The following is a 13,756-nucleotide window of genomic DNA, read 5'->3' on the forward strand; positions in this document are numbered from 1 at the left end:
TGTATGGTAAATCTCGAGAACTGAGAATCCCATTTGAAACAGAAAATTCATTCAACTTTGAAGTTAAGGAAATGTCTCATTTGCAACTCTTTTCCAGATAGTTCCTAAACACATCATGACTTTCAATGATCTCCCAGACTCTCTTTGTCTGTCTGTGTCTGTTTCCATCTCTGTCTTTTTATTATTGAACTGTCCTACGTGACCCCTTAACTTATTTAATTTTCCCATATTTAGTATTTTTTAAGTCCCACACCCTTCCAGCAAAGTTTATGTATCATCTAGATCACCCAGTTTTCAACAGAAGGTGATTTCTCTTTTCTCCAGGAGGCAGCTTGGGCTTACTTCTAGTGATAATACACTGCAATTGCGAAAAGATTTATATAGTTCAAGAGCCCTAGGAAATGAAGGCCTGGTTCTCTATAAGGGTTGGATATATTATTTTAGGATGATCCAATAGATTATCTGCAATTTACTACTCAGCTGAATTTTCTATGGTTCTTTGTTGAGACATCAATTTCTCGGCTTTTAAAACATTCATATATATACACATACATACATATGTTTCTATGTTGGCATGGGGGATTTCTTTGTGCTTTTCTCCCTATTATAAATGATGTTATTCAGATTGTTTGGGGTCAAGATACCTCTTCCTATTGCTTCTGTAAGTAGGATGGTACCTGGGCTTCTAATCCCTTCCCAACAACCAATTGACTTGACAGGTATTGTTCTTGGGGAGGTAAAACAAAGTGTAGAGATGTGACAAGCTGCTACAACTCCTGAAGGCAAATGCAAATCCTCCAAGTGGCAACAAACCCTCACAGAGGCATCCTTCCCTCGAAGTGAATCGCCCGCCCCACACGCAGGGTATTGCCGTGCCCTGCGCTTGATGGATTTGGTAGTAAATCACATTTCTGATATTGACCAAACCTGGGCTGCTCAGGCAGCGGTTAAACCACCTATGTGCTAACAAGCTTGCCTGCTCTGTTCCTAAGGGGTCCTGGCTAGGAAAAATTAAAACCAACCTTAGACCTCTGTCAGACTGGAAGGAAAATTATATTTTTTAACTAGTCTACAGTGTGGACAGGAAATGACCTCTCCACAAATACTGCTTCTTTAAAAACAAAAAAACAAACCCGAGCAGTTGTGCCTGAAGCTCTCCAGTCTCTCTCCATCTCTCTCTTTCCCCCTCTCTCTTTCTCCCTCTCCCTCCCTCCCTGCCTCCCTCCCTCCGTGTCTCTCTCTCTCTCTCTCTCTCTCTCTCTCTCTCTCTCTCTCTCTCTCTCTCTCTCTCTCTCGCTTGTGCTCTCTCCCCTCTCCCTCCTCTCTCGTGCGCTCTCTCGCTCTCGCTCGCTCTCCCTCCTCTCTCCTGCTCTCTCTGCCTCTGCCTCTTGCTATAGAGAGAGGGCTCCCACAGCAGTTTCCAGTCAGTGTGGCTCTGTGGCTCTGTGTGTGCGTGTGTGCGCGTGTGTGTGCGCGCAGCTACTTTGTACTGGGAAGAACACACAGCCCATGTGCTCTGTATGGATGTTGGTGATACTCTCTATAGCTTGATTTCCTCCAAGCAGGCAAGATGTCCAGCACACCACATGACCCCTTCTATTCTTCTCCTTTCGGCCCATTTTATAGGAGGCACACACCATACATGGTGCAACCAGAGTACCGAATCTATGAGATGAACAAGAGGCTGCAGTCTCGCACAGAGGTAAGTGCCCTAACCTTCCTTCCTTGGCTGGGCATGAATGAGCAACGAAGGGCTTCAGGGGGGGAACCGGCAGAAGCGTCCCATTCCCTTAACCAGCCAGGGAGACCATGGAATGTACTCCCCCCGCCCCCGTTAATGCACGAGTTTCAGTGGGTTATCCCTCATTCTACTGCCTTGCACTGCAACTCTTGGAGCAGACCACAGTTGATGCTGAAATCTGGAAATAGAGCCCAGCAGCACTTCAGGTTGGATTTTCAAAGCACTCCCTCCATCTGAGCAAATGCTGCCTCTTTCTTCTTCTTTTTTCTTTTTAAAGTGGTTTGTTTTAAAGTGCTCGGGTGTCCGTCCTACTGACATAGTCTGGGAGTATCTAGCAAGGTATCGAATAGACATTTGCATGAGTTGAAATAATCTTTGTAAATTCCAGAAGGGGGGCTGCCAGGAAACTGCATTTGTTTTCCTGGATTTTATTTTTTCAAAGTCACCCCCCCCAAATGTAAAGGTAACCCCGGAAAAGCCCCAGGATCACACTTTTGAAAAACTTGTCGTATGAGTCGTCCTTAAGGAACACGTTCATCATAAAATATGCACATATTTCTGTCTTAATTTCGGAAAGCATTTGCCTTTGGGAGGGGAAGTGATCAGTTCCTGACTCTTGACTTTATCGCACAGCTGACAGTACCTCCTAATGTGGACTAGTCCGTGTTGAGGGGCTTTGTAGAAACTGTTTCAAATTTTTACACACTTGGGATCCTTTCCCTTAAAGACCAGCAAGCTCTGGTATAAGCACTTAAGTGAACAGGAATAATAGAAATACTTGGGAGGACTTTGAAATGAAAAACTTAAAGCTTGCCTCCTGCAATTTAAATATTTAATGAAACCTTACTTTCTGGAGTGAAAGCATGCCTGCTAAATTAGGCTGCATTGGGTCCATGTGCCTGTGTTGATGCCAGGGCACATGCTTTGTATTGAAATGTTTCTAAGGGGAGTTTGGTGGAGATGCACTGACAACACTTGAAGTATAAATCTTAGAGAATTAATAACCTTCTGCAGATTGCAAATGTCCAGTGCATTTGCCTGGAGCTATAGTGAATGATTTGGGGGGGGGAAATTTAAGATGAACCTGATTGTTGAATCAGAACTTTTGAAAGGAACTACTCAAGGTTTTCATAAAATAAAACACATGCATGAATTGTCAGCTAAGCCATGGAGGATTCATGACGTTTAATTTATATGATACAGCTAACAAGATGTGACCTGCTTTCTGATTGGCCAAATGCTGGCGAAAGACTGATTTTTAAAAACTGTTATCGCTGATATTTTCCTTACATATTATTGCTCCATGAATGTAATATGCCATTCATAACATCACTAAAATCCAAGTAGCCAATGAATCTACAGAAATGCTAACCATGTTTTGCATAAAGGTCATTAATTGCTGCCTGGGACTTATACTTGTTTGTACATATGTGTGTTGGGGGGTGGGAATGGGGGGGAGTTTGCTCCAGTCAGAATCTCAGAACTGGGTGTTAGAATCTTAAATTCCTGCATAAAGTATTGGAGAAGGTACAGTGCTTTTAAGAATTAGAAGGAAAGAAAATATCTTGTGAACACATTGGTGAAAGTATTTGATTTGTACATGGGAGACATATATATATCATATATATGTGTGTGTATGTATATGTGTATATATATATATATAAATTAGGGTAAGGGAAGATACTATTGTTAAAAATAAATCTGTGACTAGCAATAAGATTTAAAAGCAACTTATTTTAACATTTCAGAAAGTTTTCAAGAAGTTTTGGAAAGAGATTCCTTCTCTTCACTCCTTTTCCTATTTTCCGAACCGAGGGAGATTTCACTGTGATATTTTGTATTCACTAGTTCTCTTTCAAACATTTTACGGCTGGTTCTGAACTGCTAGCCTAGGCATACTTCCTTGCACTAGCCCTCATAAATTTTAGGAGGACACAATGAAGTTGCTAGGTTTGTTTTATATCCAAGGGAGGACTTTTGAAAAGATCTCCATTTGTATCTTGTTTCTTTAGAAACAGTACATTTTCTTTGGGGGTAGCCAAACTGTAGAAACTCCTAGCTTTATTATTATTATTTTGCATTTGGTTTGAAGTTCTGTATTTCTTTCAAAGCCTGGAGTACTTCTCTCTTTTGAAAAAAAAAACATTTTTAAGAACCTTTAAAATTCATCATAGAATAATTTCTTTGACAGTACCCTAAAATTCAGGAGGTTTTGTCTATTTTCACCTCTGTATCCATAAAAGTAGGAGCTTGATCTGCCATATTTAATGAAAACAATACATCAAAGTAAATCTTTCCAACTTTGACTCTTTTTGCCCCTAATTAGAAATGTGAGGAAATTGTCTAAATCAATTCACATGGCATCTTACATTTGTGCAATCCTGTGTAATATAAAAGAAGAATCAAATCAATATACCAGGATATTATCTTCAAACATGATTTTTGGCATATTGTATACTTGAAAAGTAAGAAAATTTCACACCTGTAGTAGGTTATGTGGTCACTGGTTTAAAGAATCAATGTGATGAGAATACAGTACTAATACACATTTCTAATTTAAGGTTTATCAAGTGTTTTCCCCATCACAATATTGATGTATACAGGGCAAATATTATTATGCTCATTATACATATAGAGAAATTGAGGCAAAAGAGGTTAAGTGGCTTGCCTATGGTCACAGAACAAAGTAATGGATCAGCCTTTTGAAACAACTGTCTGCATTACAGAGTGGATTTGGAACGCAGGCAATACAAAGTGTAGATCCAATGAACTCAGTTATTTTAGCCAGCCCTTAGGATAATGAGATCAATACTCTTTCCTACCTTTTGCCTGCCCCATCCCCCTCTCCTGTCCCAACCCACCTCCTTGAACTAGATTGATATCCCCTGTTTCTCTACACCCACACCAAGTTATTTAGGTAATTGTCTTTACTTTGGACTCTGCTACATGAACCTGGGCTTCATTCAAAAGGTTGTATTTTGTTTATTTTGCACCATGTCATTGAAAAGTTCTTGCGTACAAAATAATGGGAGTTAAGTGTCATAGTAATGTCTTAGGAAAAAATGTGAATGTTTTCTTTTAGGAGGCTGAAAAGTGATAAATAAGCCATGATACTTATATACATTAAGAAAACCACACCCCATGTCTAAATCTGACATCCAGGAAATTGTGTGAAGGCAGTAAAGGGGGTTGGTGCATTCCTTCCTATTAAAACTAAACTCAACCAGAAACACTTAGCAAAGTATGATTACTTTCTTGGGTAGTTTGACATATGACAAGAAGGCTAGACTGTGGCTTTAGTCTGTTTTGAAAGGCAGTGTGGGGTAGTGGAAAGTGCATCATGAAAGCTGCTGTCTGTTTCCAGATCTGCCATTACTAATTAGGTGTATGACCTTGGGCAATTCACTCTACCTCTTCTGGGTCTCAGTTTACTCAATCCATGCAATGATTTAGTTGGATTAAATGATCTCTAAAATGCCTTCTAGTTCTAAGATTACTTTGAAAGCCTTGTATTTTATTTAGTACTCTACAATTCTGTTGATAATCCTAAGGCTAACCATAACAGTTTTCTTGAAATTCTGGGTAACATACGAGGAAAAACAAAACAAAACAAAAATTATGGGTAGGAATACATTAATTTAGCAAACATCATTTGCTACAACATGCAACATATTTTGCTAGGTGCCGAGAGAAAACTGTGCTAATAATAACAGCTTAAGTTGGATGGTAGCTCCTGGAAATTCATATCTAACACTTTAATTTGTTGATGGGTATATGCCTTCTGGGTGAGAGGAAGAGATCTGTGATGGCACTTTCTCCTCTCCAATTTTCTCCCCTACTAAAACCACGCCACAATCCCTACTACAAGCAGATTGGGTAACTTTTAGAATTAGGTAATTTAGTCATTGTGGAGGATAAAAGATTTTTACATGAATGTATTTCAGAGTCTCACCTTTTTCCTTTTAAAAGAATGTAAATATATTTTAGATTATGTTTTTAATGTTAACAAAATGCACTCTTTGTTGCTTTGAAGAGTGTGATGTGGTGTGGTGTGTGTTTATCTAAATCAGATCAGAATTTCATAAAAATGTATTTAATATCCAGATTCTTGTGAGTTTTGCCTTACAATTGTGTGCTCCAACAATCCTGTAAATGAAAGGAGGAAAATGGATCTTTTTCATTAGGATGCTTCTGCTGATCTTTATTTTTCCAAAACATCCATTTTGACAACCTGATGATATTTTTGGAGAATCTTGGTATGCACGATTGTTATGACCATCCAGTAAATTATATGATCATAACGTGTAAAGGTCCTGTACTTGGGAAGAAAAGAAAAAAAACGTTGAGTGCTCCTAAATATCTGTGTTTCATGGAAAAATTTTGATAGGGAAAAGTTATAATTCTTTGGTTACATTACTTGGCTTGCATTTTAACATTAAATAAATGGTTATATATGCATACATGTATAGGTACATATATATACATGTGTATATGTCTATATGTATGCTTGAAGCAAAAAGGGAAAAAAATGACCTTTTTAAGTGATTGGATTTTTAAAAATTGGATTATTCAGTGGCTTAAAGTTGACCAAGTATTGATATTTTAAGAATTGCCATTTATCAAAGGTAACTTCATGCTGTGTGGGTTCTATTTCTTTCTTTTGCTCATTCAGGTGCTCTGGTAGTTTCTGTTTCTATGAGGGCTAGCCTTCTTTCCCTTTAGTAAGATCCTCTTTTAAAAGATGAAATTTTTTTGTTTTGTTTTAAATGATGGCTGTTGGGACCAAAATTATTAACAGATCCCACATATATGTTTCTTTTTTTATTGATGCTTCGTGGCAGTAACTTCTCTTTCATATTATCCCTCTCTTCCCTGTCCCCCACCCTCTCCAGGATTAAGTGAAAATTATAATTACAGTTCCGAACAAACACACATAAGTAACATTGGGGGCCCATAAAGTTTTAGTTCCATGGAGTTTAACATTAATGTTGGTACTGAACCAAATATTTTTGGCAATGCTAACATTTAATGCCTATTGTTTAGTTGTTTTGTCCCACAGCTTGTCATCAAAATTCCCTGTGGGGGGAAAAATTCTTACTCCTGCAGCTTCATTTCTGTATGCTTCAGTCACAAGGATTCATGTTGTAACCTCATATTTATTGTTGGAGCAGCTTGTTATCACTGATTTTGTGTAGATAGAGTGTTGTTAAAATGAGTTTAGATGTTTGAGTTCGGAGGGGAAAAAGAAAAAAATGCTTTGAGATAACTTGGTTTTAGGAATTGAGGAAAAATAATGTTGCTCTTTCCTTGAAGTACCCTAAGAATTTGCAATTTAATAAGAATTTGGGGAAGAAGGGGAGGAGATCAAACCTATTTTGACAATGGTTAGCAGAAACCCAAAGGGCATTTTTTCAAGGAGGGAGCTTCCAAACTCTCCTTTATATCAACATGGCCTTAGAGAAGAAATTGAAGGACGGCTGGACTGATTTTATTTTCCCTGAAGTTTTTTTTTCTATTTTCTTCTGTGAGAGCTGTTTTTAATTAAAAATTGCTACAAACTAACAATTGTTAGGAGGCCAGGAGGGGGGAAATCAGTCAATTTGCTTTCAAGGCAGATTCTTATCAGCTTAGAATCAATGAAAGCTTAATTTTGGGAGGAAAGTGCATCATGATTAAAAAAAAATCAAACTGTATACATTTGGCAAATGTTTAGCTTTCTGTTTGGGTTTGAGAAAGAAATCAATTTAAAGTATATGGAGAACAGGCTGTAAATTTCATTTTATTATAGTTGTCCTCACTAGTTTATTTTTCATGAAGAATATACAGTATGCTTCTTTTTTTGAGCAAATAAAGCAGCTTTGCAAATATTGCAAGCTTAGGATTTCTCGAATGTGTTTATTTGATTGTGGGTGGTACATCTCTAACTATACCTGGTTTGAAAAATAAATTTTTTCAGATTATTTAAAAGCCTTCAATTGACATAGCTATTACCTGTACTCAGTTGAGTCAGACACATATATCTCTCATTCAGAAATAGAGTCTATCATCTTGACCTTCAAACTTTTTGGTGATCAGAACAAAGGTACTTATTTTCACCAAAAAAAAAACCAACCCAAAAAACCAAGGTGTTATATCATAAGTAGTCCAAATAATTGTGATAGAAAATGGCAGTGATAATTCTCATTTTTGCTAAAGCATTTGATCAGCAGATATAAAATGTATATGTCCAAATGTGACTGGTTAGGGCTGTATAGGACTGAATACTAAGGAGGCTAGAAAACGAGATGCCATCCTAGAAAGTCCAATGAGCTTTTGTCTCTGTGCTGCTGATCACATTGAGCAAAGCTATCTAACTGTTCATCCAAACCAGGCAACTGTCTTCTGGATTTTTGAGTCACAAAGCAACTAAGAGAGTATGGATGGCACAATGATATGGATTAGCATCCATCCGGACTATCACAGAAACAATGGAAAGGAAAATGCCCAACTCTTCACGCATCAGTATTTTCACCTTATGCTGTATTTATCATTGGTTTGTAGCTGGCATAGACCTTAGAGCATTCCTAGTTCAGAGATTCTTAATTTGGGTTGGATGATTAAATACCTATCTGCAGATAGATATAGATAGATATTTGTTTTAATATAATTGGTTTTATTTGTAATCTGTATTTAATTTTATGCATTTAAAACATGATTCTGAGAAGGGGTTCATAAGCTTCACTAGACTGAACTCTCTTTCTAGTTCACCCTTCTCATTTTACTGATGAGGAAATAGAAGCCCAGAGCCCAAGATCACACAGAGCTGGGATGTAAACCCAGGTTCTCCAACTCCAAAACCAGTGCTCTTTCAATTTTAGATCATCATCAAAGCGCATTATCACTATCATTGAGGTAAATTCTTTCTCCATAATGATCTGGACTTATATAATGCATAGGCACCTCCCTAAGGCTCATCGTCCTCATCTGCAAAGTAAGGAATTCTCCTTTAGAGATGGCCAACATACGGCCTAATAGTATTCTTTAGTTCAGCAAACCAGATTTAAATGTCATTGATATATTTCACAAAACAAATAAAAATACAGTAGAATGTAGACAATATTAATATGTGGTTTTCTAAGTCTGTATATGGGTTGCAGGTGTCCTTTGGAAAGGTTTAAAGGTTTCATTTCGATCTGATTTTTTGACGCCACTGTGATGAACCCTCAGGTGCCTCCTGTTCCTAGTGAGTATTCTGTGATTGAGGTAAAGGGCCATGTGGATGCATATGTGTGTGTGTGTGTGTGTGTGTGTGTGTGTGTGTGTAGGGATTGTTAATATGTGTGCACACTTGCCTGCATGCATGCTTGTAGCTCTATTCAGTATGTCACATCATAAATGGTTGATCCTCTCAGATAAACTGGATAAATGGTTCTTTTCAGAAGTAGGGAGATATGTAAGCTGAAAGTTCTTTGAAGCCTTTTCTGTTTTTGTTTTTGTTTTTGTTTTTTTTTGGTGAGGCAACTGGGGTCAAGTGACTTGCCCAGGTTCACACAGCTAGTAAGTGTCAAGTGTCTGAGTCTGGATCTGAACTCAGGCCCTCCTGACTCCAGGGCCGGTGTTCTATCCACTGCGCCATCTAGCTGCTCCAGCCTTTTCTTTTTTAAGAATGAGTATTTCCATTTGGAGAACTGGTATGACTGTATCAGGTCATGTAGGTTTTTGGTTTTTTGTTTTTGTTTTTGTTTGTTGCAGGGCAATGGGGGTTAAGTAACTTGGCCAGGGTCACACAGCTAGTAAGTGTCAAGTGTCTGAGGTCACATTTGAACTCAGGTCCTCCTGAATACAAGGCCAGTGCTTTTATCCACTGCGCCACCTAGCTGCCCCGGTCATGCAGTTTTATGGAGTTGGACTTAATTGATCTTGATTAGGATTTTTTTTTTGGTGAGGAAGTTGGGGTTAAGTGACTTGCCCAGGGTCACACAGCTAGTAAGTGTCAAATGTCTGATGTCAGATTTGAACTCAGTTCCTCCTGAATCCAAGGCCAGTGCTTTATGTACTGTGCCACCTAGATGCCCCTTGATTAAGAATTTTTAAAGAAATAAATGGACTTTTTCATATCTTGAAAATCCATGGTAGATTCCTTACTGGAAGCTAGTCACCTTAAGCATATTGTCTCCTCCAGCATCCTGCAGGAGGAGAACTGTTGGAAATACCTACAAGACATCCATTTTGAGATGCCCAAGTGAATGTGAGGCTGGAGCTCAGAAGAGAGACTAGGGTTGACATATTAATCTGGGAATCATCTGCATAGAGATGATAATTGAACCCAAGGGACCCAATGGCATCACCATGTAAAAGAATATGTCTCAAGAAGAGATAAGGGCTCAGGACAGAGCCTTGGGGGACACCCACAATGATTAGATGTGACATAGATAAAGAACTAGTAAAGGAGACTAAGAAGTAGTAGTCAGACAAGCAGAAAGAAAACCAAGAGAGAACAGAACTAGGGACAGTGAATTGATGTTATAGCTAGGAAGATTATGGATAAATGTTAAGGGAAAATATTTCCTAGGAAATTGAGCTGTGCAGCATTGGACTGCTTTGCAAAGTAATGAAGTGGGGCAGCTAGGTGGCGCAGTGGATAGAGTACCAGCCCTGGAGTCAGGAGTACCTGAGTTCAAATCCGGCCTCAGACACTTAATACTTACCAGCTGTGTGACCCTGGGTACATCACTTAACCCCAATTTCCTCACTAAAAAACAAACAAAAAAAGCAAAGTAATGAAGTATATGAGTTGAAGCTATGTAACCACCTGTTAAAATGCTATAGAAAGGGTTCCTGCATGGGGATGTGGGTGTCCTGTAGCACCCACCCCCAACTCTTTGATTCTGTGTATCACATACCAGTATTTGCCCAGGCGTTTGAACACATTTACTTACCATCATGGCTTGTGGCAGAAAATTTGTGGTAATCATTGAACTGGTGTTTATCAATACCCCATAAGGCCCAGACAAAGGCACACACATATATTTCATATTATGTGTTGTATACATATAAACATACATTTGTATTGAAAACCTACTTTGTTGAAGGCAGTATAGATGTGAGATTTTTGCCTGTCTGACAAAAGGGAATATAGGGTCTCTTAACATCTAGTTGGGCCTGCTAGGTAGCAAGAGCAGATAGCGCACTGGGATTGGAGTCAGGAAGGCCTAAATTCAAATCTGACCTTAGACACTTACTAGCTATATGATCCCGGGCAAGTCACTTAACCCTGTTTGCCTCAGTTTCTTCATCTGTAAAATGAGATAGAGGCAGAAATTGCAAACTACTTTAGTATATTTGCCAAGAAACCCCCAATGAAGTCACAAAGAGTTGGGTATGTCTTAAACTACACAACAACAATATCTACTTCAAAATATTACATATATCCATTGTCCTCCATTTCTTGTCAACATCTCTTTTACCTTCAGGATGCTACTTGACATATGTAGTTATGTATTTATAGTTATCTCAGTGCATATCAGGAAATAAAGGAGATGGGAAAAAGTTGAATAAACATACTTTCTCTTAACTAACAAAAATTTTATTTTTTTTTGTCTTATGTCCCTGTACCTTCCTAACACTTCCCCCTTGCCACCCACAGAACTCTCCCTTACACTAAAAAACTACTGTTAAGTAAAACAAATAGACACATTGATCATTCATGACAGGGTATGCCTCATTCTGCTCTTGTGGTCTGCCACCTCTCTGTCATGAGAAGGGAAATATATTTTGTCATCAGCCATGGGTATCTTTTAAAAATTCTTATGATGATAATCACAACATATTGGTGACCCCTTTTAATAATCAAGGCACAATGGCAGCTAGGTGGCGCAGTGGATAAAGCACTGGCCCTGGATTCAGGAGTACCTGAGTTCAAAGCCGGCCTCAGACACTTGACACTTACTAGCTGTGTGACCCTGGGCAAGTCACTTAACCCCCATTGCCCCGCAAAAACAAAAACAAACAAAAAAACAATAATCAAGGCACAAAATCTGCATTGTAACTCCCCTGTGAGACTGCTTATTCTACATCCTGACACAGACATACTACTTGCTGCTTCTCAACAGTTAAAAAATGATAATTGCTTAACCACAATCTATCTATCTACCTAAAGAGTCACTGTTCTGTGGAATAGAGTCCTGTATACATTCATGTTTCCATAAATTCAAATTGTAATTCTCCTACTGACACATCCTAAGTTAGGTATTAAGAGCTGAGGTACTGCATTGAAAATCATGACTAGATTCCAAGATAAAATGCCATATACATATCATTGTGTTGAAGGAAACAAAACAAAACAAAACGAACAAACAAAAAACATAAACCCTGAGCCTTCCTGCACCTTCACTGGGTTGATAATCCAATCCAAGAAACTCAGTCAGGATGCCAGGATGCTTAAGCACAGCCTCCTCTCAAATCAGGTTATAAAGAGGAAGATTCCATATGTCCCCCAGGGCACAGATTAGAAGCAACCTGGCTGGCCTTGCCTGACCATTTCCCTTAAAGAGCAATGCTTGGGAATATGCAGCGTGGCACAGACTTCTAGGAGACAGCTGTATCAGCCCTAGTAGAGAACCTGAAGTCCCAACCTGCGTGTCTAGACTGACAAGAGCCCTGCCTGCTGGCTGAAGTACTGTGACACCTTGTGGCTTACTTCTTACCTTATCAGAAATGCAGTAACAGGTAGAAGGGCTACTTCTCCTTGCCAACTATTGCTACGGAGTTGTTGGCACAGTAATGTATTTCACGTGGAGGTAAACTACCTGGCTAGATTAGTATAATTTCCTTCTGGATATAGTAGCAAGTTCCACCATGATGATTTTTATCTCATTTCTCTTCAGGGTCCTTGCCTCCAGTGTTCAGTTGCTCCAGTTACTCATTCCTCCCTATGCCCCATTTCATTGACTAAAACACCTATGATATTTACAGTATTTCAATAATAATTTCTTATCTGCCAGACTAGAGAAATACCATGTAGCTGCTGTGCATAGCTAAACAATTATATTATTTTCTGTCTGGGAAAAAATACCACCTCAAGTTTTGCTTTTCTGTGTGTCTCATTTCTTGGGACACCTAAAGTTTTCATCTTGGTTTTTGAAAATCCATGTTGGCAAGTCAACCACTAAAGAAATAAACAAGAATAGACCTTTGTCAATGAGCCTCTCTTTTTGCTGTTGTTTTTAAAGCAGACCTGTGATTTCATTGGTATGAGAAATGCCTGGTGAAACAACTCCCTCTACTAATGTAGATCTGCCCTTGCTCTTCACTATATACATTTAGAGAGTTGCCTAGGGACACTGAGAGTTTACACGAATTGTCCCCTATGCGTGTCATTTAGCCAATTTTTGTCAGAGGCAGAGGTTAATCAATCTGTCAGTTAACATTTATTAAGTGCCTACTATGTACCAGGCACTTTGCTAAACTCTAGGGATTAAAAAAAAAGTAAAAAGACAGTCCCTATGCTCAGGCCAAAGTTTTCCTGACTCCTGAGACTGATTCTCTGGTCATTAAGGCCTCTTGTCTAGCCACTTGTGTCTCAATATTAGTGTGAGAAACAATAATCGCCTTGCTTGGTTTTAGGTTGACTGTTTAAATAGGAATTCTTAACCCTGGGTTTCTGAAGATTTTTTTAAACAAATTATCTTGACAACTGTGTTTTAATACAAATGTTTTCCTTTGTAATCCTGTGTATTTTATTTTATGGTTGTAAAAACATTTTCTGAGGATTCTGTTGTCTTCAGCAGGCTGCCAAAGAGGTCCACGACACAAAAAAAGTTAAGAACGCCTTATTTAAAATAGGATTTTCTTCTTAGTTGACTGAAAGTTCTCATTTGAAATCAAAATTGCACATAAGGTCATTATTACCTACTTATGGGGATGCTCCAAGTCTCAGGATGGTTTTGATTTGATAGCACTAAGTCACATAGTACATTAGCACTAGGAACTAGGATCTTGGTGATAGAGTCAAGTAGTCCATTCCTGACCCCACTG

At 38.6% G+C, this 13,756-nt stretch overlaps 1 protein-coding gene across 7 annotated transcripts in view; it reads left to right on the plus strand.

The window, feature by feature from the left end:
• The first annotated feature begins 1,307 nt into the window (after positions 1-1,307).
• LDB2 (LIM domain binding 2) overlaps positions 1,308-13,756 on the plus strand; it is a 406,968-nt gene continuing 394,519 nt past the window's right edge. For 3 of the 7 annotated variants that reach the window (XM_043973550.1, XM_043973552.1, XM_043973551.1), the window contains exon 1: positions 1,308-1,702. In XM_043973550.1, coding sequence (XP_043829485.1) covers positions 1,571-1,702 — 132 coding nt within the window. In that variant the 5' untranslated portion in view covers positions 1,308-1,570. The remainder of the gene's footprint in view (positions 1,703-13,756) is intronic. The other 4 variants (XM_043973548.1, XM_043973547.1, XM_043973546.1 and 1 more) reach the window with 4 other exon arrangements.

Source organism: Dromiciops gliroides, chromosome 6 (genome assembly GCF_019393635.1).
Source record: "Dromiciops gliroides isolate mDroGli1 chromosome 6, mDroGli1.pri, whole genome shotgun sequence".
In the NCBI taxonomy this organism is placed as follows: Eukaryota; Metazoa; Chordata; class Mammalia; order Microbiotheria; family Microbiotheriidae; genus Dromiciops; species Dromiciops gliroides.